This window comes from Lygodium microphyllum, chromosome 2 (genome assembly GCF_053477565.2).
Source record: "Lygodium microphyllum isolate KBCC chromosome 2, Lygodium_microphyllum_v1.1.10, whole genome shotgun sequence".
NCBI lineage: Eukaryota > Viridiplantae > Streptophyta > Polypodiopsida > Schizaeales > Lygodiaceae > Lygodium > Lygodium microphyllum.
In genome coordinates this window covers 169,066,996-169,091,887 of record NC_141136.1, presented here as the reverse complement: position 1 = coordinate 169,091,887, position 24,892 = coordinate 169,066,996, and the positions used below count along the sequence as shown (strand labels likewise).

Sequence of the window (24,892 nt, the reverse complement as noted above, 5' to 3'; positions counted from 1 at the left end):
GAAGAAATATGACCATCAAGAGGAGATGCTAGAGGAGCCATGAGGAGGGAGATACAGAGAAGATGAAGAAAGACAAGGTATCTTTAGGGAGAAAAGTATGACAAACATACAGACTCACAAGGATTGCACGAGTTCCAAGTAGTAAAGAAAGCACATAGAGGAAAGATGAACAATAACCAGAGTGTAGTGATGAGAACACAACGGGATGCACATGAACCCGCTCTAAAGCTGAGCAGTGCAACACACAGTAAGAAGACAGACCAAGAATAACCAGAACCAGCTGGAAAAAATGTTGCCCAGCCCAGCCCTATACAGGAGCAAACAGCTAAAATGCAGGTGCTGATCAGTAAAACACAGGTAGCAGACACCAAAACACAGATTTGGAAGGATTAGTAACAGGTCCCCAGCCTTGAAAGAGGCCCAAAAAGCTGAAAACGAAAATGTTAGTCTACAAAAAATTGAGGAAACAGGCCAAAAATGATCAGAAGGTGGTCACCCGGGCTGTAAATCAGTCACAACAGTCAGAACAGGTCCAGGCAGCAGACAAAAAGTCAAAACTTAGACCTGAAACAATGTAAAACAGCAGCAGGAACAATGATCTTGCAATTTGATGCTGTGTCAGAAGTGGATGGAGTAATGGAAACGTGGAAAACTGCTGCAATAAATTGCTGTACACAAGAGACAAAGAAAAGAGAAAGAGAAACACTGCAAAAGAAAAGAACACTACTCAAGGAACTCAAAAACGAATAGACACCCGAGAAATGGAATCCATATACCAAGATATGAGACAACACAGGACCAATGTGAGTCATCGATTATGAAGGCACTGGCACCTGCTCCCCTCCCTCCGCTAGAACGAGTCAGGTGATGAATGATCATAATGTGGAGGAGAAGCATGAATAAATTGGCAAAAATAATGCTATAAATCATGTCGGGTTGGCTAACATTTAATGTTGGTTGGCTAGCAATAAATGCTAATATGATCATCATAAAATGGTAAGGAAAAATGCCTAAATAATCAAGATAATATCCTGGTGCCCTAGCCCACTGAATCACATGCATAGACGCAGCCATGAACAGACATATCCACTAACAAAAATTACAAACATAGATCAGGTTGATGTAGAATAAGTGTTGTAAAACCGAACACAAGTCTTGGTTGTATGGATGATGATGTGGTAGTCATGGTAGTTGTGGTGACCTAATTAGCGGTCACTAGGAGGAGACTAGCAAATAGGTGGTCATTAGGGAGTGTTGTAAATAGTGAAATGCAGTTGTGGAAGGTGATGTCAACAGTGTGGATGACCTCTAGCCGATGGACGACAGCAGGGCGGCTTGTTTTGATGTAAATACAAAAAGTCCACTAGGCCTTATCGAGTAGGTTGGCAGTTGGAAACTCTTTGGTAGGGGCTAGAGCGGATGCGAAGGGGGCTGGAATGATTGTGAAGGGGTCTAGAGCAGTTGTGAAGGGGGCTTAAGTGATGATGATAGTAGCTAGAACCAAACACAAGTGTGGGCAGCTTCAAATGGTCATGGCAAGAGTTAGTGATGATGGGCAGAGTGAATGGCAAAAGTTATGCAAAGAGGATTCAAAGGGATGTAAGTGACCTAGTTCACTCTCCATTTATAGAGAGGGGACTGACCAAGGTTTAGGGTTTCACTCGTGGGACATTGAAGCAGACTTGCGCATTTGAGCATAGCTGCCTGAAATGGAAATGTTTTGGCCCCGAAATGTGTTTTGGGACAGCCGCTTTGGGTAGGCAAGGCTTTTACCTAGTTTCATGACAAGTGCCTCATTTCACCTCACTGTGTGCAAATTCCACCTGTTTTCGTTTGCTCTCCACCGTCTTTCTCGGCTGATCACTCTCCTTGGTTGTTGTTTGTTTCTTCCGTTTCACATTTACTGCTGTGTACAGCCTTGAAACCCTACATCCCTCGTCCGTCAGCTGCCCAATCCTTTTCCTTTCTTGCCCACATTATTTGCAGCTCTTTTCCCTTAGATTTGCAGCTGCTTTTTAGTGTTTCTAGCAAGCAATCCCTCTCCTCTCTTTGTCCTTTGCTGTCCACATTGGTTCGACTTGGTTTTTCCCACTTTTGCTGCTGGTTTCCTTTATTTCCAGCAAGGTCCACTATAAAACCATGGTTAAGGATACATTTTGAAGCCACATGTGCATCATTAGCAACCATGGAGCTAGAGGTGACTTGAAGTGGTGGTAATACAGCTATTGCCATGTTATGCACACGAAGATTGTTACACGAGCATTATATGGGGATGATGATGCTTTCTTTTCCTCTAGCAGTAGTACTAGTGCTCTTGCTAGTAGCCCAGAGAACGAGATAGAGGACATGCCTTTGGATGATACTAAGTGACTCTCATTAGATGGTAGATCATGATTCATAGACTTGTACTTTGTAGTCTTATTGTTAGTTAATCATGTTCATGGTTCATTGGCATTTGGATGAGATACTGTGATCACTTGAGTCTTGACACTGATGCATGATACATCATAGTTGTACTTATTTTTCATGCATTGTTTAATGAGTACTCTCTTTTTTAAGTCTATATGCCATAATACGAGTCTATGGTTGTTCACTGTTGAGTCTTTAATCTTGACATATGTTATCATCATTCATGGGCCATGGCATAGTGTAGTCTTTTATATTGGGTTCTAAATCTTGATCTCGAAAGTTTTTGAAACTCATGGATTATGATTATATTGTCTTACTATCTTAAACCTTTGGTAGAGTCATGTATACTTGTCAAATCTCTTCTAAAGTTACATGTGTACTCTACATTGTTGAGGAATTTAAGTGTTTTGTTGTAGGTGTTCTAACGTATAAATGGTATTATCCCTATTTAATGAGCTGAATGAAGTTTTAATGTTAATACACCTTTTTACCTTAACATAATGGCCTCTATGCAAGAACACACAATATGAAAAATAGAAGTTGTTGGCTTGCTCAGATTCTTTGAGAGATGATAATCGTCGAACATGATTTCTTTGGAAGATTGCATTAGATATATGCATGAGAGAAGATTGTATGTTTGCTAGATTCTCAAGGTTTCATGGTTACGCAACCATAGATTTCTCAAAATATGCATGGACTATTCATCTTTTTGACCTTGGTAGAGATTTTTTTTTGGATTCTGTCAGTGCAACCTGTAGATATATGTTAGACATGGTTTGTGATCAAGTCACTTGAGTGAGAATCAACTTTATATGTAGGCATTTCAAAGGGCAAAGCAGAGTATGTTTTGTTGCATCTCTATCATAGAAGTGCTGAGGATGGGATGAATTGCCAACTAAATTATTTGGAGCTCACATGGAGCATCTTAATACTCCCAAGAGCTATGAAGGTTTGGTGTGATACCTTTTGATTGGAAGTTGGGCTTACTTCATTCTCTACTCAAAGTGCTTGTATCAATGGAGTTAAAGTAGTGGAGCCCAATTTTTGTGGTGGGGTCATTGTGTTAATTCTTGACTAAGTTTTTGGCAAATAGGTTGCAAAAAATAGTTATGTTGTTGATTCATCCTTGACAATATGGTTTTATCAAGTGTCAAAATATTTTGCACAATATTCTTAATGTTCAACATGGGATTGATCACGCACAAGTGTTCGGACAATGGACAAGAAGTGGCAATGACCCGATTTGACAAAGAAAAAGCTTATGATTATGTTAGTCTTTTTTACAAGAACTGATGGCTTCTATGGGTTTAGGGCCTCGAATGGCTATTGCTATATATTATTAGTTAGAGTGGAAATGCATGATTGTGCATGCTAGAGGGGTCTTTGAAGAGATTGCTGTCTCTCGTTCTTTGATGCAAGGATGCCCTCTCAAGACTCAGTCCTTTATTGTTTCCTTTGGTCACTCATCCCATTCGAGTTTACTGTATAAGCTTGCCTTCAATGGAGGTATTATTGGTCTCACCCTCCTAGTGGTGTGAAGTTTGTCGCTCAATCATTGGTTAATGACTCTTTCATGCTTCTAAGGGCAGAGAAATATAATGTGGCAAGAGCTATGAATGCTTAGATTTCTTTTGCTTTAGCATGGGAATCTCATATGAGTATGTAAAAGTTGGTTCTTATTAGTTACATGGAAAGAGATTTGAATGACTTGAGATGGCGTGGCATGATTGTTTTTATTAGTTGCATTAAAGAAATTTGAATGACTTGGGATGGCACGGCGTGATTGTTTCTAGAGGGAGGATCACTAGACATGTGGGTTATCTAATTGGAGTTTGTTGCATCTATGAATTTGTTGAATTGGATGTTTGGTTGCATGAGGGATAATTTTGTATATTGGAAACCTTAAGGTTGGCCATTTCATGCTTGTTGTCAAAGTGGCACAGAGTGTTATGGGTACTATGATTTTCTTATTTCTACCATTGTTACCATGGCCTCCAAAAACTTTGGATGAGTTGGTATAGCCAATTTGATTTTTGCTATGGAACAAACAAGGAATTTGTGTGGGCCGACCTTGTGTATCTTGGGACCATGCTACTACTCTAATGTGTATGGGCGGGTTTGCTCATTTGGATGTCAAATACATGGTGGCTCTCCAACAAGGTAACCGTGAAACGTTTCATCCGGAAACATTGTGTTTCACCCTGAAAGGTTTTATCTTTGGGCAAGTCCCAAGCAAAAGGCCGAGTGAAACGGTTGATTAATATATACAAAATTATTTTCCATATAAATAATGAGTCGCAATTTGTTGGGAATAAAGGCCTCGTGCCTTTTAAATGTAATCGGGTGTGACACCCTTAGCACTTGTACTTACACATATATATCTATCTAAAAACCTAAAGGTACTCTCTCGTTATTGTACTTGAAAACGTGCTTACTCTCTACTCTACTCTCTCTCACTCTCTGTCTCGATCTTCGTGCCTAACGAGTCCCTATAAGGGGAGTTTCCCAAGAAGCGTGGTCGAGCAAGCCACTTTCATATGCTCATATGAAAGTGTTTGGTTGTGAGGCTTTTGTGCACATTCGTAAAGAAAAACGTAGCAAACTTGAGCCAAAGTCCTGTAAATGCATTTTCCTAGGAAATGGTAATGAGGGTGAAATGGGGTATAGATTGTGGGATCTCGAGAAAAGGAAAGTAGTATGCAACAATGATGTTATCTTTTGGGAAGATTGCATGCATAAACAGCCCGAAAAGTTTAAGGATGTTCGTAGGGTTGTATTCCGAGAAGAAATACCTTTTGGACAGCAAAATGTGCTCGCAAGGAAGCAATGGACAGACAGGACAGTAAGAAATGGTATAAAGCCATGCTGTCAGAGATGGAATCTCTTGAAAAAAATGGCACTTGGGACTTGGTGCAGTTGTCTAAAGGAAAGAAAATCATTCCATGCAAATGGGTTTACAAGATGAAGGTCACTTCTGGTTTCTCACCAAAGTACAAAGCAAGATTGGTTGCAAAGGGGTACAAGCAGGAGTATGGAATTGACTTTGATGAGATTTTCTCTCCTGTAGTCAAGATGACTACATTAAGAACCATTTTGGGCTTGGTTGCAGTTGAGGATATGGAGCTCATACAGATGGATGTAAAGAATGCGTTTTTACATGGTGATCTGCATGAAGACATATACATACAGCAACGTGAAGGGTTTATTGAACAAGGGAATGAAAAAATGGTATGTAAACTCAAAAGGAGTTTGTATGGGCTGAAACAAGCACCAAGAGAATGGTATCATAAGTTTGATACATTCATGCAGTCCCAAGGCTTTCATAGAAGTCAAGTGGATCACTACTTGTACACCAAGAAGGCAGTAGATGGCATCTTGGTTTTGTATGTTGATGACATGCTGATTGTTGGCAGGGATACTCATGCCTTAGATTCATTGAAGCAAAGTCTTCATGGCAGCTTTGACATAAAGGATCTTGGTGATGCAAATCACATTCTTGGCATGCGAATACTCAAAGATAGATCAAAAGGTTTACTCTATCTATCTCAGCAGGAGTATATCTCCAAAGTTTTGCAGCGTTTTAATATGGAGGGGGGGAAAACAATTGGGGTTCCATTGCCTCCATATGTGAAACTTAGTGTAGAGGACAACCCTACATCTAATGATAAGAAGGCTGAAATGGCCAAGATACCATATGCTTCAGCTGTTGGCAGTTTGATGTATGCTATGGTTACTACACGTCCTGACATTGCCTTTGCAATGGGAGTGGTTAGCAGATACATGGCAATCCCTGGCAAGAAGCATTGGGATGCAGTGAAAGGTATTATGAGATACCTCAAAGGCACAAAGGAGTTGTGCATTTGCTTTGGAAAGCAGAAAGCATCTGTTGTTGGCTTTACAGATGCAGACTATGCCGGTCATGCGGACTGTAGGAAGTCCACTTCTGGGTATGTGTTTCCTTTCACAAGAGGAGCAGCCTCTTGGATCTCCAGGCTACAAAAGTGTATTGCATTGTCTACTACAGAGCTAGAGTATGTGGCTGCCACTGAGGCATGCAAGGAGGCTTTATGGCTTTCACGTTTGGTGGGAGAGCTTGGCATCATAGAGTTACCTGTTCTCCATTGTGATAGTCAGAGTGCTATCATGCTAGCACGGAATTTTGTCTTTTATGCAAAGACAAAGCACATAGAGGTGAAGTACCGCTTCATTAGAGGTGTACTTGATAGGAAGAGCATTGACCTTGTCAAAGTGCATACACATGATAACCCTATAGACCTTCTCACAAAGGGTCTTCCAACAGAGCACTTTGCTCATTGCTGACAGATGATGGGAGTTGGATAGATATATGTATTTCAGCTTTGTACATACCTAGACTTAGTTGATTCTTTTCTCGTCTTAAGGCACATTGCCTTTAGGTGCGAGGTTGTTGGGAATAAAGGTCTCGTGCCTTTTAAATGTGCTCGGGTGTGAACACACCTTTAGCACTTGTACTTATACATATATATCTATCTAAAAACCTAAAGGTACTCTCTCGTCATTGTACCTGAAAACATGCTCACTCTCTCTGTCTTGATCTCCGTGCCTAACTGGTCCCTACACAATTTACACATGTATATGATACAATTCCTTTCATATCAACAAATGATGTGTATCCTCTTTATAGATTGTTGAAAAGCCTCAAAAAAGCAAGAAAAAAGATTTTTTTTTTTCCCATTAAAAAATCATGTTTCAGTCAGCCATTTCACTGAAGGCGTTTCGCATTTTAGTGAAACGTTTTAGGCATTTTGCATTTCAATGCCAGTGAAAGCATTATGCAGTTACCTTGCTCTCCAATTAACTCTCATGGAGAATGTTTTGGAGTAGATTTTTTGGGTGGATATTGGAAAATCTTTTATTTAACAAGTGGGGATTTCTCACACCAATACACGTATTCGAGCCTCTTGGTTACATGTTTTGAAATCTACTCAAAGATCTAAATGCCTAGTCAGTTTTATTATCACACTTGAGCTCTTGTTGGCAAGCATTGTTTTGGTCTACTCTTTCACGCCCTTCAAAGTCCAACCACAACACTAATTTCTTATGAACTAAATTGTTGACTATTTTTAGGATGCAAATTTGGTCAAGGTTGGTGAGGCTAATTGAGGACAAGCATTCTAGCTCTCTTGTTAAGTGAATCTTTTGTTTATCCATTGATTTATTTCATGTGTTCAAGTTAGTTTATGTTCATTGTCCGAAGTCCGGCTTCACATCTTCAATTTGACCTCCCTACCAGTTTAGGCCAAGCTCTATGACGTTATGAGGCATAGTCCACTATGTGTTTTTTAAATTTGTAAGATGGCTTAAAACTCTATGTCAAGAGGTAGGTGAATTGATGCAAACCTTTTTATTTTGAGTGACAATTATCCAATGTCATCTTCAAAACATGGCTTTGGCTCTTCTACTAGCACACGGTGGAGATTTGTGCAAGCTTTCTCCAAAGTGTGATGGTGGCTAATATATTGAGGGCTCAACAATTGGTGAGTTTTCTGCATATGAACTCTATGTTACTTGCATGTGAGTCCGCTCTAAGGTCACAAGGGAGATTGTCATTTGCAATGCCTATCTATAATCACTCTTTGTTGGAGGAAAGAAATAAAAGAAGATGAAGGGAACATGCTACTTCTATGGCTAGTGCCAAGAAGGGGCATCTTGGGAAAGATTGCAAGAAACACAAGAAGGCCTTGAAGAAGATAGGCAACAAGGACAAGGGTGGTGAATGACTTTTTGTTTCACTTTGCCTCTGCTATGGTAGCTCTTTCTGTGATAGTGGAAGTTCCTTCCCAACCTCGGTATTGCAAACCCCTCACCTCTTATGCACTTGCTGGCCATAGAGGCACAATGAGAGGGTATGAGTGGGGCTTTCTTGCTTTGCTCCTATTTGATGTGGTGGACCATTGTGTGTGGTAGTTCTAAAACCTTGCAGTTGTTAGAAGTAGATGCAGTGATGGAAGCGTTGAAGACTACTATAATAGATTGCACAACGCAAGAGAAGATAAAAAAAAGAGCATAAGAACATTGCAAAGGGAGAACTCAAAGACATGCTTGGGAAATGGAATCCATATACTTACTAAATAGGAGACAATCACACACCCCTATGATTTACCGATCGTGTGGGCATTGGCACTAGCTCCCTCTCTTCAACAAGACATGCTCTAGAAGTTTGCAAGTGAGTGAATCAATGTGGAGGAGGGAGCCAAGAATAAGTAGGCAAAAGATCATGCCTAGAATGCATCAAATTGACCAACATCACGATGGCCTAAGAATAAAGTTGGCTAGCCAAAAAATGCCAGAAACCACAGAAATAGGCACTAGACAGATGCCTAAAATAATCTCCTGTGCCCAGCCCACAAATACACATGCATGAACTCACTCATGAGTTGTCTAATCTAATAATACCGTCTCTTAGATCATGGGTGATTTGATACAATAAAATACACAATGATAATGACTCATCATACAACAATGACAGGTCAGCCAGAATCGCGATGGCCTAAGAATAAAGTTGGCAAGCCAAAAAATGCCAGAAATCACAAAAATAGGCATCAGAAAGATGCCTAAAATAATCTCCTGTGCCCAGGTCAGAAATATACATGCACAGACTCATTGATGAGCTGACTAATCTGCTCATAGAAGGTGGTGTGACTTTAAGTCCATGATGGGAGTTAGGGACAACGAGCTGATTCAGCTTCTGGTTGGTTCTGATGTGGAGGGACCTTGGCAGGGTGGTAGAGGAAGTGGAATCCATGGTACATACTGAGCTTTTGCTGGGCTATGCATGGCAGGCAAATAGATTTTGTCATTATCACTTTCCATGTTTAAGGTTGGAGTATGATCGACATTGATTTAGGCTTCTTCCAAGGTGCATTTGGCATTGACCAGTACACCTAGTGCAATGCTATCCATGGTGCATCTGATGTCGTGGTCATATGTACTATGCTGCTGAGTGTTTTTTGGTGGCTCTTGTGATATGGGACATGGTGGATGTTCAGAGGATCTTCTCTGGTGGTCGATTCTGAGTACAACTTCATTGCATATTTCATTGTATTTATCACTCACTATTTGAGAGAGGGTGTTAGCATAGTGCATATCATGTGAATATTTGGCCTTTTATTGGCTTGTATATGGGTGTGTGTGTGGCCACTTTATAGGCTCTTCCATTGCCTTACACTTCAGGCACACCCTTTTTTTTTTTTGGGGGGGGGGGGAAGGCTTTTAGCAGTTTGATGATCTCCTGCTTGTGAGTTCTATGCTGAGTTGGTGGGGAACATTGAGAGCTTTATAAACTTAGGTCATTCTCAAATACACCAAGTCATTTACCTATTTTAGGGCAGTTTGTCATTGTAGCGATACACTGGCCTTTCATATTCAGCCAGCTGTCCTTCCAGTCTCCACTCATTGGCACTCTCATTGCTGACACAATGTATTTCTTTAGGGGCTGCCATTGTATTCAGATACCTTCATAGCTTGTGCTGATCAGTTTGCCTTCATCGCTATTAGTGTTTTTCACCATGCATTTGGACACTCTGCAGGTTTTGCTTATCAAGTTAATTTGAGGGACCAATGTTAAGCTGTGGTCGTCCACATGACCATCTTTTTGTGTCTTGGTTGGATCAGGTGGCCCTTTTTCAACTACTTATGCCCCAAGAATATCGACCACAAGTGAGAGCAGATGCAGTAGTCTCACAAGACTATTGCCTAGTACAATCCTCTTGAGATACGTTTCGTTTTATCGCAGCTTAAGATTTTGTAAAGGCTTATATGGGGACTTCAGGAGCAGATAGGATTGTACTCCAGCATTTTCTGGATCAGATGGCCCTTTTTCGACTACTCATGCCCCAAGAATATGCACCACAAGTGAGAGCAGATGCAGTAGTCTCACAAGACTATTGCCTAGTACAATCCTCTTGAGATACGTTTTGTTTTATTGCAGCATAAGATTTCGTAAAGGCTTATATGGGGACTTCAGGAGCAGTTAGGATTGTACTCCAGCATTTTTATCCTTTCTTATTGCTATTACTTTCTCATTTTCTCTCAAAAACGATGTTGAATCTCTTATATAATGTTCTGGACATTTGTTGATTGCGTTGTCCATTTTGCAACCTTGTGATGTGTATGTTATCAATGTAGCTTTGTCTTTGAAAAATTTTTAAATTTCTCTGTTAAGTCGCTGTCTTGCGTCAGATTTTGTCAGTCATCTCATTTCTTAAGTCTGTAAGTTGGACCTTTGGGTGTTAATGTGCTGTATGACTTAGATGCCATTCTTAAACTTACAGAAAGATTTTGACAATGGGTCTTAAATTCAACTAGCCATTCTTCTTTTAATTACATTCATTTGGGTTGCAGGATTCTTTTGATGGAGGGCTTGGTGAGTCTGTTTCATTTGGGAGGTTTACTACTGATTCATTTGCTTGGGTAAAGCGATCTTCCTTCAACCATAATCAATACCTTGAAGAACTTGGGAACTGCTCGACCCCTGGTTCTGTCCGTCAGAAGAAGGCCTATTTTGAAGCTTATTACAAGGCAATTGCAAAAAGGAAGGCTATGGAGCAAGCCCTTGCCGAGGGCAACGGTGATGGTCAGACATTTGTTGAGATGGATAATGAAAGTCATCACACAGAGGAAAGACAGGTCCATGCATCAGACGGTCATGCCACTGATACATTAGTTTTAGCCAATGAAAGTTTGCGTGATGCTTCTGAGTATGTAGCAAGAGATCCAGAACATGTGAGTAATGGAACCACCAGCCAGCTCATTGCTGCTACTCAAGAACTTAATTCGATTCCCGAAGTGTGTGATGCAGAAAGAGATCAAGGCTTGGTGGCCGATAAATTTGAAAAACTGATGGACAATGATGCATCCAATGACAAAGGAGATAATCTAGATATTTCTGAGGAGTCTGAAGGAGGATTTGCATTTCCAGAACCGGGGGCAGCTAAGCTGGAAACAAAAGAGGTTTTGCAAAATGGTCAGGAGGTTGATAAGATCTTTCTTGCTGGGCATGCTGAGGATGAAAAGCATGTGGATGAACCTGATAGAAACGGGGAAGCAAAGCTTGATTTGGTACAGGTTAGTACTTCTATCTGCTTATTAGCAGAGTATTATGCATTTCAATTCTCGTTATTTGTTTGCTCTCAAACCCACGTCAAAAGACTAATGCTATATGCAGGGCTAGTGTATGCGTGGTTTTGATTAGTTTAGTAACTGTTCTCATTTTTACAAATACAGCTTCATACTTGTTTGTCCTGTAGTATAACCCATAGGAAATGATTGTATTGCTCCTGCAAACACTGTGAGTCACAAGTCCATATACATATGCACATTATCCAGATTCCACCATTTTTAAAATCCCATTCAGATGATTTATTGCAATCAATGAGAACTTGACTCTACACAAGGCTTTAAGCTTCATCCGAAAGCAGCTTTATGCTAAATCAGCATCACATACCTTCTTGAACACTGCTATTGTGTGTAGAGATCCAAGTGGGCTTACATGTGGTCCCCTGCAGGGATGTATTGTCATTTGTTCAATTTCTGATGCTTTGGTCAGGTGCTCACTTTCAATTTCTATAGAGATTATATGTGGAAACCTTTGTTGATGAGTTGCATTCTAGTGTGTCTGGTTATATGTGAATTGTCCAGATTTAATTCTTTCAACTGTTGTACAGGAGAACTCCACAGAATCTTTGGAAAAGCAAGTGCCCTCACGAGATAGGAAGCCCTCTAAAGGTTCACCTGTACTGGCTACCCAGGCTCCCAAAGTCAAGCTAGGGTCCCCCTCAACAACTGCTGCAGCAAAACCTTCTTTGAAGACAACTAAAAGTAGTGCTTTGCCTATAAGAAAGGCAAATGGAGGGGTATTGGAAGGGAAAAGTCATCCACGATCTGTGAATAGTGGAGGATTACCCTCACAGATTACAGTACCACAACCATTTGCTCTTGCAACTGGCAAGCGGGCTTCTGTTGGGGGAAGCATCCCACAATTAAAGCCCACAGAAATATCAGATTGCAGTGGCTCAATGCAACCAAGGTCAACAGGAAAATCAGATCGCAATAGTAGTTTGCGACCAAAGTCGGCAGAAAAACCAGATCGCAATAGTAGTTTGCCATCAAAGTTAGCAGAAAAACCAGATCGCAATGGATCTTTGCTGCATGCTGCACCTTCAAAGAAAGCTCAGGTAAATTTCATGTAGTAGGGAGAAGTTTCACTCTTGCACCTTGGACAACTGTGCATTGTTGTTAGCCAATATTGTCATGGATGAGTGACTTCCAGTTTGTCACGAGGATTGGCATCCTTTGGCATGATATTTCTCAAAAGCGAGGGGAACTTTTGTTTTCAAAACTTACTGATTGTTTGTTACAGGCTCCGAAAAAAATGGGAAAGCAAAGCTCTGCAAGTGTTGCCTCATCAGCAAGGTAAAAGATTGGTTTGCTTAATGTGACATGCAAACATAAAACCTCTAAAAACAGATTAATCAAAGACATGGTTGTACAAGCTTATTTCCCCAGATTCCTAGAGAGTGAGGTTCATCGTTTCCTGAAGCCATAGATATGAATCTGGAACCACTTCAGGCTAAGTTAGGAATACTTAGATTCCTTTTTCATTTAGATGATTAAGCTTAAGTGTTTTCCCTGCTTGGTCCAGACCAGAAGAAAAGCAGGCTGACAGGGTTTCAAACCATTTGAAGGAAGAAGATTCAACATCAGCCCCAGTTCTGTATCCTTTCCAGTATTTTAAGTGTTAACATCGTGTAGCCAGTTTTACAGAAACAGATTGGACATTTTACTTCCTTGGCTGCTTTTGCCAGCTAAAGATATGTCTCCTTTGACCTCAAAATTAGACCAAGTCAATCCAAACCCAATGGAAAATTTAGACAAAGTCCAGCAAAGAGTAACATGAGTTCCTTCAATTTTAGAAGTGATGAAAGAGCAGAAAAGAGGAAAGAGGTATGAATACTTATGCATATCTTTGTAAATTTGCAATGGCATTTAATTGCTACAGTTCATTTTTTAAGTAAAATAGGCTTTGTTATCTCCCAAACAAGTTATTGCATGCAGCACTACAGAGTTATGTGGATAGAAATTAAGTGGAATGTAGAAGCATGGGAATTACATTTTTCAATGTACTGTAGAAGCAGGGGGATTACATTTCTGAAGGGGCTTCTCTTTATGATGTACAACCTTTCTTGGGAAAGGAGTAAGCATGTCTCTTAATAACCAAGAGAGCAGTTCACTTCGTAAGCTTAGGGTCACTTGCTGCCAAGAAGCACAACCAAGGCTCTTACACACACACACACATTGTGGAATTTTAATATTTCATTGATCTAAGATGTACATCTTAGTTGCCCCAACGTGGAGCAACTAAGATCATGCTAGCTTTGTTTATCTCATGGGTTGTATGGGCAGAAGGCAGCTTAATGGGCTGAATCAGGTGCCTTTTTCTCATTGATAGGGCAGATATTTTGTGATGCTGGCCAACTTGTATTTTTGGCCTTTATTCTATTAGCCAGATATCAGGAGCACTCTACTAGTTGCCCACAGCATGTGTGGTTTGTACACACTCTCATGCTTTGGTGTATGGATTCCATGTCCAGAGTTCTTTGTCTCTGAGTTGATCTGTTCTCGTCTTTCAGTTCAGTTTATTGTGTGTACAACAGCCTCTCTGTTTTGCTTCCGTTGCTCTATATCTGTCCCATAGATCAAAGGCCTAAAAACAATGGGCAAATGCTTTAAACTGATGTTGTGGATCCCCAAGGGAAAGGGCATCCCGAAGAGATTGGAGGATTGAGCATCGGGAAAAGGCATACGATTATTCCTCTGTTTAGAAAAGGATTAAATGCTTCTTGTATGGCAGCCGTCTTAGATACTAGACACTTAGAATTACAAGATATGATAGTAGGCGTTGCAGTATCACCCCTGTCTAATGGTCCAATATTCTTTGAACTTAGACCTAATTATGTCATAGCAGTTGATGATCCTTATCTTTCAGACCTTCTAATGTTACACATTAGAACTATAGGATTACAAATGAAAGTATCTTCTGCACATTTAGCCATCCAATACAAAATGGTATTTCGCTGTATGTCTTTAGCTATACCTAGGGTGATTGAAGGAGTCAATTCTTCAACAGATAAAGGACAGACTATTATTATGAAATCTGATGAAGTTACTCAGAGGTTCTTACCTGACTGTGTTAATTGGTCAAAAATAGAATTACCTACAGAATGGAACCTTGATATTAGCTCTATTAGGAAAAATGAATTACTTCCTCAAAAAATGATTAAAGTTCAAAATATAAAAGGAAAAACATTGCTACTTCCACAGAGACTGAACACTCCAGAACATCCAAAGGTAGTGGTTCAACCACAACTGAAGGTTTCTCCTTCACAGAGAACCAATCTTCTAAAGTTCCATACACAGCCTTGCTCTCATGATCAAGTCGTCCATGGAGTTTGCCAGCATTGCCAAAAGCTTATAGAAAAAGCTTCTTTATCCGTTCTCAATGTCATCCAGACTTTTGAGTATGAAGAAAACTACTATAAAGCTGCTCCTTATTTACGCCCTCAAAATGGCCATTCTTGGACATCAAAACTCCAGGCAGCCAATTGGACACATTTGGCTCTTTCAGGACTTATGGAAATAATGGATTCTCTTCAGCAAACCGCAGATCAATTACTTGTCTTATGTCAACAGACACAGAAAAATATTATTGTAAAGCAAGCTACCAATGTATTTTCAGCAATAGTACATACACCAAGTATGGCTACAGATTGGTCTACTTTCTCAAATAAAAGGCTACATAAAGGATGGACTTCACACTTTTCTTCGCTAGCAACTAGTTCATAAAATATGCATATCTCCAACAAAGGCAAGGAAAAAGAGATTATACCTACAGGTGAAGGTACTTCTACTTCTATCTCTACTGAAAGTCATAAAGCTAATACACTTGATGAAAATGATTTGTTTTGCTATGAAAATCTACAAGATGAATATGATTCTGAAGATCTCTTACAACAAATCCAAGACATATATTGTCAACCCACTGGTTCATGGTCGTAGACCACCACAGAACCCCCACTGCTTCAAAAGACAATATAACCAGGCTCTATAGCAGTAGAACTATTAGAGTATTTGGAATTGATCTTTCCTGACTGGTCAGACTCTGATTACAAATTAGCTTTTGATGATATTTATCTTGATCTGGAAAAGATTAGAAGAGTACGAGAAGAAAATCTAGTTCTTGAAAATATGCCCTTGTGCATCGACCCTGAGCAACAAGATGATGAAGATCTTACCAGGAATGTTCATAACAGATTGAACTCCAGATATATGGGTGAAAGTATTCAACAGACGCCACCGGATCTACCTACGGTAGAAACACCTGCATGGTATGCTAGGGATCAGGTTTATTTTGAAGAAAGAATAGCCTATACCCTCACATCTTCAGACGAAGATGGTGATAGTGTGATTGAAGAAGAGTTCACACCTATTAATCCTCATAGGTCTAAATCTCCCACTAGTATTCTCCGAGCCCAAATGAATGCACATAATTCTGTTACTCAAACTGGTTCTTTGAATGCAACCACATTTGGGTCTACATCAAAACCATCCCATACCACTTTCTACACTAAGATTGGTGTTCCTGAGAAAGTTGGTTCATTCCCTATATGGTCCATAGATGGGAAAACACCTGAGGAGATAAAACTACTAATCTACATGATATATGCATATGCAGGACAGAAAATAGTGGACAAACTCCAAACTAGCAGGATTGACATCCTAAATGCCATTACACATGGATTTGTCGGTGGAATCAAGCATTGGTGGACATCGATACATCCACAGGTAAAAGTTGCAATAGCACAAAGTCCAGACCCTGTACCAATATTCTTTGAGTTACTACTAGGAGAAGTAGTAGGCAACAAACTTGATGATGTTCTAGAAGCTCGAGAAGCATTCTTCAAATCCAAGCTTTGTGACCCTCGCTTGTATAAAGAATACTTGATATATATGAGGGATCTATTGTATGAAGGCTTAGGAGCCCATGATAACACCATGAAAGAACATATTGTGTGTTCCTTTCCAGAACCTATTCCATTTTACTGTAAGCAGAAAATGAAGACTGAAAACAGAGATTTCACAGACAGTGTTGGACAGATTATCCAGAGTGTAGAACAAACAGTCAAAGAAGTTTGTCAGAATCAGAAGATGACACAGCTAAACCAAAGGTTTCCTCAATCTATATGCAAGCAGGCACATAAATTTGACATGGAATTCGGATGTGACAAATGCTCATGTGACAATGTATCAAAGTTCAGACATCGTCACCATAGACATCACCATCTTCCTAGGTATCGTAGAAACTATTCTCATAGTAAGTCTTTTTTCTTTGTTTCATTCATATGTTCTTGTGTGTACTGTGAGTTTCCTTTTGAAGATTTGTATAATTTTCTTGAGTTTCTTGAGTATCTTGAATACTTTGGATATCTACCATCTTGTTTGTTGAAAAAAGACTTTCTATGAGAATAAATTTGACATGGAATTCGGATGTGACAAATGCTCATGTGACAATGTATCAAAGTTCAGACATCGTCACCATAGACATCACCATCTTCCTAGGTATCGTAGAAACTATTCTCATAGTAAGTCTTTTTTCTTTGTTTCATTCATATGTTCTTGTGTGTACTGTGAGTTTCCTTTTGAAGATTTGTATAATTTTCTTGAGTTTCTTGAGTATCTTGAATACTTTGGATATCTACCATCTTGTTTGTTGAAAAAAGACTTACTATGAGAATAGTTTCTATGATACCTAGGAAGATGGTGATGTCTATGGTGACGATGTTTGAACTTTGGTACATTGTCACATGAGCATTTGTCACATCCGAATTCCATGTCAAATTTGTGTGCCTGCTTGCATATAGATTGAGGAAACCTTTGGTTTAGCTGTGTCATCTTCTGATGCTAACAAACTTCTTTGACTGTTTGTTCTATAGTCTGGATAATCTGTCCAACACTGTCTGTGAAATCTCTGTTTTCAATCTTCATTTTCTGCTTACAGTAAAATGGAATAGGTTCTGGAAAGGAATACACAAGATGTTCTTTCATGGTGTTATCCTGGGCTCCTAAGCCTTCATACAATAGATTCCTCATATATATCAAGTATTCTTTATACAAGCGAGGGTCACAAAGCTTGGATTTGAAGAATACTTCTTGAGCTTCTAGAACATCATCAAGTTTGTTGCCTACTAGTTCTCCTAGTAGTAACTCAAAGAATATTTGTACAGGGTCTGGACTTTGTGCTATTGCAGCTTTTACCTGTGGATGTATCGATGTCCACCAATGCTTGATTCCACCGACAAATCCATGTGTAATGGCATTTAGGATGTCAATCCTGCTAGTTTAAGGTTTGTCCACTATTTTCTGTCCTGCATATGCATACATCATGTAGATTAGTAGTTTTATCTCCTCAGGTGTTTTCCCATCTATGGACCATATAGGGAATGAACCAACTTTCTCAAGAACACCAATCTTAGTGTAGAAAGTGGTATGGGATGGTTTTGATGTAGACCCAGATGTAGTTGCATTCAAAGAACCGGTTTGAGTAACAGAATTATGTGCATTCATTTGGGCTCGGAGAATACTAGTGGGAGATTTAGACCTGTGAGGATTAATGGGTGTGAACTCTTCTTCAATCACACTATCACCATCTTCGTCTGAAGATGTGAGGGTATAGGCTATTCTTTCTTCAAAATAAGCCTGATCCCTAGCATACCATGCAGGTGATTCTACTGTAGGTAGATCCGGTGGTGTCCGTTGAATACTTTCACCCATATATCTGGAGTTCAATCTGTTATGAACATTCCTGGTAAGGTCTTCATCATCTTGTTGCTCAGGGTTGATGCACAAGGGCATATTTTCAAGAACTAGATTTTCTTCTCGTACTCTTCTGATCTTTTCCAGGTCAAGATAAATATCATCAAAAGCTAATTTGTAATCAGAGTCTGACCAGTCAGGAAACATCAATTCCAAATACTCTAATAGTTCTACTGCTGTAGAGCCTGGTTGTATTGTCTTTTGAAGCAGTGGGGGTTCTGTGGTGGTCTGTGACCATGAACCAGTGGGTTGACAATATATGTCTTGGATTTGTTGTAAGAGATCTTCAGAATCATATTCATCTTGTAGATTTTCATAGCAAAACAAATCATTTTCATCAAGTGTATTAGCTTTATGACTTTCAGTAGAGGTAGAAGTAGAAGTACCTTCACCTGTAGGTATAATCTTTTTTTCCTTGCCTTTGTTGGAGATATGCATATTTTATGAACTAGTTGCTGGCGAAGAAAAGTGTGAAGTCCATCCTTTATGTAGCCTTTTATTTGAGAAAGTAGACCAATCTGTAGCCATACTTGGTGTATGTACTATTGCTAAAGATACATTGGTAGCTTGCTTTACAATAATATTTTTCTGTGTCTGTTGACATAAGACAAGTAATTGATCTGCGGTTTGCTGAAGAGAATCCATTATTTCCATAAGTCCTGAAAGAGCCAAATGTGTCCAATTGGCTGCCTGGAGTTTTGGTGTCCAAGAATGGCCATTTTGAGGGCGTAAATAAGGAGCAGCTTTATAGTAGTTTTCTTCATACTCAAAAGTCTGGATGACATTGAGAACGGATAAAGAAGCTTTTTCTATAAGCTTTTGGCAATGCTGGCAAACTCCATGGACGACTTGATCATGAGAGCAAGGCTGTGTATGGAACTTTAGAAGATTGGTTCTCTGTGAAGGAGAAACCTTCAGTTGTGGTTGAACCACTACCTTTGGATGTTCTGGAGTGTTCAGTCTCTGTGGAAGTAGCAATGTTTTTCCTTTTATATTTTGAACTTTGATAATTTTTTGAGAAAGTAATTCCTTTTTCCTAATAGAGCTAATATCAAGGTTCCATTCTGTAGGTAATTCTATTTTTGACCAATTAACACAGTCAGGTAAGAACCTCTGAGTAACTTCATCAGATTTCATAATAATAGTCTGTCCTTTATCTGTTGAAGAATTGACTCCTTCAATCACCCTAGGTATAGCTAAAGACATACAGCGAAATACCATTCTGTATTGGATGGCTAAATGTGCAGAAGATACTTTCATTTGTAATCCTATAGTTCTAATGTGTAACATTAGAAGGTCTGAAAGATAAGGATCATCAACTGCTATGACATAATTAGGTCTAACTTCAAAGAATATTGGACCATTAGACAGGGGTGATACTGCAGCGCCTACTATCATATCTTGTAATTCTAAGTGTCTAGTATCTAAGACGGCTGCCATACAAGAAGCATTTAATCCTTTTCTAAACAGAGGAATAATACATATGGGAATATAGCTGAGATGTAGATAAGGGTATTCTTTTTTATTTTGTTGTTTTTGGATTTTGGGATAAACTAGAGATAGCAAATTCACATGCTGATCTTCTGAAAGAGAGTCCCCAACAGTTAAAATACCTTGATCTTCTATGAACACGGTAGATGCCTTAAACTTGAAAATTCCATTTTCCCCATAGATTTGAGATGCACCAATTTCTGGCAGAATCCACTTCGAACTAGGTTGAGCTTCATCAACAATGATTGTTGAGTTACCAAGAGACTTGTAGCATTCTGAGAGATGCTTGAAAGCAGAAGAAAACGCATTCCCGAATTGCTTGGAAGCCATTGAAAGGGTTTATTGGACGTGAGAGGACGGAAGTGCTCGAAAAACGGCAACACGGCACACTCAAAGCCTCAATGCCTCACAAATGAGCTATGCCTCGTTATTTCACTGACTACCTCACTTCACTCAAGTATAGGAATGAAAATACTGTGCTCTGATACCAACTCACCAGAGTGCACAGCGGAAACAACGAATGACAGCGGAAGTAACAGATAAGAGCTCAGATGAAATGATCAATGCATATAAACCAATAAGCAGTGGTGCAGGTATGAAGGGAAAGAGTCAAGACAAGAAGACTTGGTGTTGTTTGGGACTTGCTCTGGACACCAAAAATTGACAATGTTAGTTGATTCTTTTAGCAACTAATAAATCATGAAAGTTTTTCAATGTGTTGTGAATCTATTTATTGTTAAAGATGCATTTTAAATTGTCAAGTAGTAGAGCTTGTTAAATCTATTGCCTACATCTGGTTCCTTGAAAGTATGAAATAATTTAGTGTCAGTTATGGTTAAGCCAGAAGTTTGGAAAAAACCATGCTCCATCAGCCTTAGTCTTGCTACAAACCAAAATAAGATTGATAAAAGCAATGGGAAACTTACCTTGCGGGGCTTGAAGTGCATTTACTAGTTTGAAGGTGAAAACCAGGAACCTGAACAAGTCCAAACAAGTTTAAAAGAGTCTTCACAAATCCTCTGGGGCCAATTAAAGCTGATGGTAGCTGGACCTTCAGTTAGGTTTGTTGGATTGTGCCCACTAACTTTTGTGTTAATTGATACATCTACATGGTTGCAATTTTCTGCTGCATAGTTCCAAACTTGTGCTGGTCTGGGCTCCACATGGGTGTCTCTCTCAAATTCCATACTGGTCTGCTGGGCTTGGTCCTGCGCTTCAACTTGATAATCTTGTGAGCTGTTTACACTACTGAAAGAAGCCACTTTTAGACTGTCTGGTTACTCAGGTTTCAGTATCTGTTATCCATAATGGCACCTTGATATCAAAGTGCATTTGCAGATGCACAGTTTTGGAAACTTGATACAAAAGTGCATTTTCATACACACAGCCTAAACTTGTTGTATACCTGATCCTGATAATAGATATGAGAAGGGCTCTTATCACAGTTGAAATTGTACAAGATGTTGATAACATGTTCACTCATGAAAGGTCCGATTTGGTTGTAGTTCAATTCAAAGATGGAAGCAAAGCTTAATGCAAAGGAAGCTGAAAAGACTCAAGCTGAAGCTAAAACACAGGTGATTTCAGTTCGCTACATACTAGGTTTCTCTCTCTCTCTCTCTCTCTCTCTGTGTACGGGTGGGTGGGGAGGGGCAGCTAATATTGTAAGTGTACAAAAAAGTGCGCGCACATGCACATGCATAGCCTTGAAAGAACATCATTAGTATCAAAAACATATTCGAAGTTACCATTGGCCAATCTTGTCAGGAAGAAGCAGAAGAAGAGATTAAACAACTACGGAAGAGCCTAAACTTCAAAGCCACACCAATGCCAAACTTCTATCAGGAGTCCTTGCAGCCAAAGACTGAAGCTAAGAAACCTGGGGTATTATAAGTTTTTGAAAGAAGGATGGTGGTTAATAGCTCTTTAAGAGGTTGTGTGCTTTATTGCTCAAGAATGACCTGCTGATATTTGTTTGGGCTTGAAATTTGTGTGTGTTTCCATGTAGATGCCAACTACTCGTGCAAAGTCTCCTAAACTGGGGAGAAAAGTCAATGATAAAGCAGGAACAACTGGATCTGAATTATCGGTGGGGTCGAAGCACATCAAAGCTGCTCGAAATAGTGATGGTGGAAAGATGGAAATGCCCCCTCATGGTTTACCTATCAGAAATTCACCTGCCTCGCAAAAAGTGACAATCAAGAAAGAGAGTAGAGCAGTGCCTTTTGACAGCTCAAGGACTGAGCCTTCTGAGACAGCAATCTGTCTAAATGCTGATAAGTCCTCAACAAACAGAACCTCTTCGGCAGAGTGTCATGATGAGACTGTAGGAGACAAGTCAGCTCGAATGTCAGAGGAAAAGTTGGCTTCTCAGGTTTGTGATGGCAGTGTGTCAGTGGCTGTGGAATCTGCTTCGTTAGAAGCAATATCAGGTGATGGGACCAGCTTGATGGAGAGTCCTGCTAAGTCTCACAACAATGCTAGTCCAGACAGGAGGTCACATGAAACTATGAATGGTCATCTGACTCCTGGAGAGGACAAAGGAGGCGCAACACCTTCCAAGAGGCAAGAAGATGATGACACAAGTTTACTGCAGCAAAACATTCAAGAAAGGCCAAGAAAGAGCACTTCATCTTCAACTGCAGTAATAGGTGAGAGAATAAAGATGCAGACGCCGAGGAAGGAGCGGCCTCAAAAACATTTTGCTGCCTCAGCAGCAACTGATTCTAAGAGAGTCTCTAAAGAAGGTGTGCCTAAGCAGGCTGGCAAAGCCCACAAAGACATGGTTGCGGCTGCTGTGGCTTCTTAGCAGTGATGCCTTGGAGTGAGGCTGTTCATAGCTGTGATTGGGTATTGCAGTGATGCTGTCCAGTGCGAGGCTGCTCATAGCGGTGTTTGGGTATTTTCTCTTCAACCCACATACATGCTACCTACTTGGTCATTCACAAATGATGTATTAAGGTTCTCTGGTTGTAGTAACTAGTTGAGCTGGTTGATAGAGAGCAGGAATGTAGGTGATCTAAAACATAGCTATCTATATCCTGCTTATGATCATTTAATCCAAATTGGTTATGTGTTTGCTTGTCCTATCCAGCTGATGAGAAGGGAAGCATATCTAGGCTGTATGATACATTATTACAAACATATTCTTTGAAATCATGTAAATACATGATAATGTGGAATAAAATTTCTTTTATCTTCTCCTCTTTATGGGAGAGCCTGAGATCCATTGTGCACATTCTGATCTTATGGAACATGGAAATTTGGAAGATGGTCTTTTGGCAAATTTTCTTTTTTCCTGAAAAGAAAGAAGGGGCCGGGGTGTGCACATACACCGCTTATTCACACCATCCCATTTTGTAGTACTTAATTATCGTATGGCAAACGCCAAATGGATTGAGAACCCTCCATGAAGTATTAAGGTTGAGAATATACAACGCTGTCCATCCTTGGAGGCCAAAGCTTTAAAACTGAAAGGGGTGTACAAACGCATGCGTTACAAAAGAGTTTACAGGTGAGAGAGCTTCTCCTTTGACGTCTAGGATGGCTAGTCGTTGCTGGCCAGTAAGCATCGAGCAATCCCTGAACAGGGAATGACATTTTGCAGAATGAGGACGACAATTTGATAATGCAATCAATGGCCGTTGGATATGCATTACTAGAAGACTCTTGCTCTTGGGTGATGCAGAACGTCAGCATTTGCAGGTGGCTAAAGGACTTGGGATGAACAAATGTGTGTTGAATCTGCACAGTAAACGGCTCCTTCTATCAACATTGTACTTATTGCATTGTATCAAACAATGAACGGTAGACATTGTACTCCTGTGCTGGATAAAACAATAGAGGCTCCAAGCCAACGAGCTTGTAGCCCAGTGTGTTTGAGAATGGGTTCAGTTTCATGGGTAGTTCAAACCGTTGGCTGCAGTTTCTCTGGCGGCATAAATATCTTTAACAGTCTAATAATAGAGGCCCCAAGGCAACATCACAAGAAGTTTTTGACATTCTCCCATGTAGTAGGTGTGTTTTACGTCCCTTCCAGAAGCTCATGAACTTCTTAATTCACAATGTAGGAATCAGTGGGAATTTGTCCAGAACTTTTTACACATTTGCATCCATCCATTGATCTTTTTAATATAACTTTGTGGGAATTCTTACACGAGGGTGGACTCTATTGTAGAAATCTTGCTAGTTGACATACCACCAATCATTGACTCAACCATAGTTGAGGTATATAAATATCTCTCCTTATAGAGACTTCAACACTCGTAATAATACTTTGTCATTCCAAGACAAAAGTCAGTTTGCTAGAAAAACGTGCAAATGCTATTCTATCGATGCCCCCTTGATTCGGTCTTGCTAGTACACCTTTTAAGTACGATTCTCTCTTGGTTTGCACCCTTGCTTAGGAGGGACTCCCCATTGCTTTGTAGCATTGAAGCGCTTGTTAGGGAGATTATGCAAACCTTTGGAAGACCTTTTGTGAGAATGTCTGCAGGGTTATCATCTGTATGCACTTTGACAAGCTCAATGTTCTTGTTGTCAAGTACATCTCTAATGAAGTGGTACTTCACCTATATGTGCTTTATCTTTGCGTGAAAGATAGGATTCTGTGCTAGCATGATAGCACTCTGACTATCACAATGGAGAACATGCAACTCTGAGAGATGCCAAGCTCTCCCATCAAACGTGAAAGCCATAAAGTCTCCTTGCATGCCTCAGTGGCAGCCACATGCTCTGCCTCTGTAGTAGACAATGCAACACACTTTTGTAGCATAGAGATCGAAGAGACTGCTCCTCCTGTGAAAGTAAACAGATGCCTTTTGCTTTCCAAAGCAGATGCACAACTCTTTTGTGCCTTTGAGGTATCACATAATACCTTTCACTGCATCCTAATGCTTTTTGCCAGGGATTGCCATGTGTCTACTAACCACTCTCATTGCAAAGGCAATGTCAGGACGTGTGGCAATCATAGCATACATCAAACTGCCAACAGCTGAAGCATATGGTATCTTGGCCATTTCAACCTTCTCATTATCAGATGTAGGGCTGTCCTCTGCACTGAGTTTCACATATGGAGACAATG

At 40.0% G+C, this 24,892-nt stretch overlaps 1 protein-coding gene across 3 annotated transcripts in view; it reads left to right on the top strand.

Annotated features, from left to right (window-relative positions):
- The window catches only part of LOC148040596 (uncharacterized), a 31,735-nt gene extending 8,703 nt beyond the window's left edge, over positions 1-23,032 (top strand). For 2 of the 3 annotated variants that reach the window (XM_087701188.1, XM_087701179.1), the window contains exons 3-10: positions 10,792-11,514; positions 12,114-12,623; positions 12,809-12,861; positions 13,091-13,162; positions 13,287-13,392; positions 21,315-21,386; positions 21,577-21,693; positions 21,818-23,032. In XM_087701188.1, the coding sequence (XP_087557314.1) occupies positions 10,792-11,514; positions 12,114-12,623; positions 12,809-12,861; positions 13,091-13,162; positions 13,287-13,392; positions 21,315-21,386; positions 21,577-21,693; positions 21,818-22,618 (2,454 nt within the window). In that variant the 3' untranslated portion in view covers positions 22,619-23,032. The remainder of the gene's footprint in view (positions 1-10,791; positions 11,515-12,113; positions 12,624-12,808; positions 12,862-13,090; positions 13,163-13,286; positions 13,393-21,314; positions 21,387-21,576; positions 21,694-21,817) is intronic. The other variant, XM_087701197.1, reaches the window with a different exon arrangement.
- Positions 23,033-24,892: the final 1,860 nt, after the last annotated feature.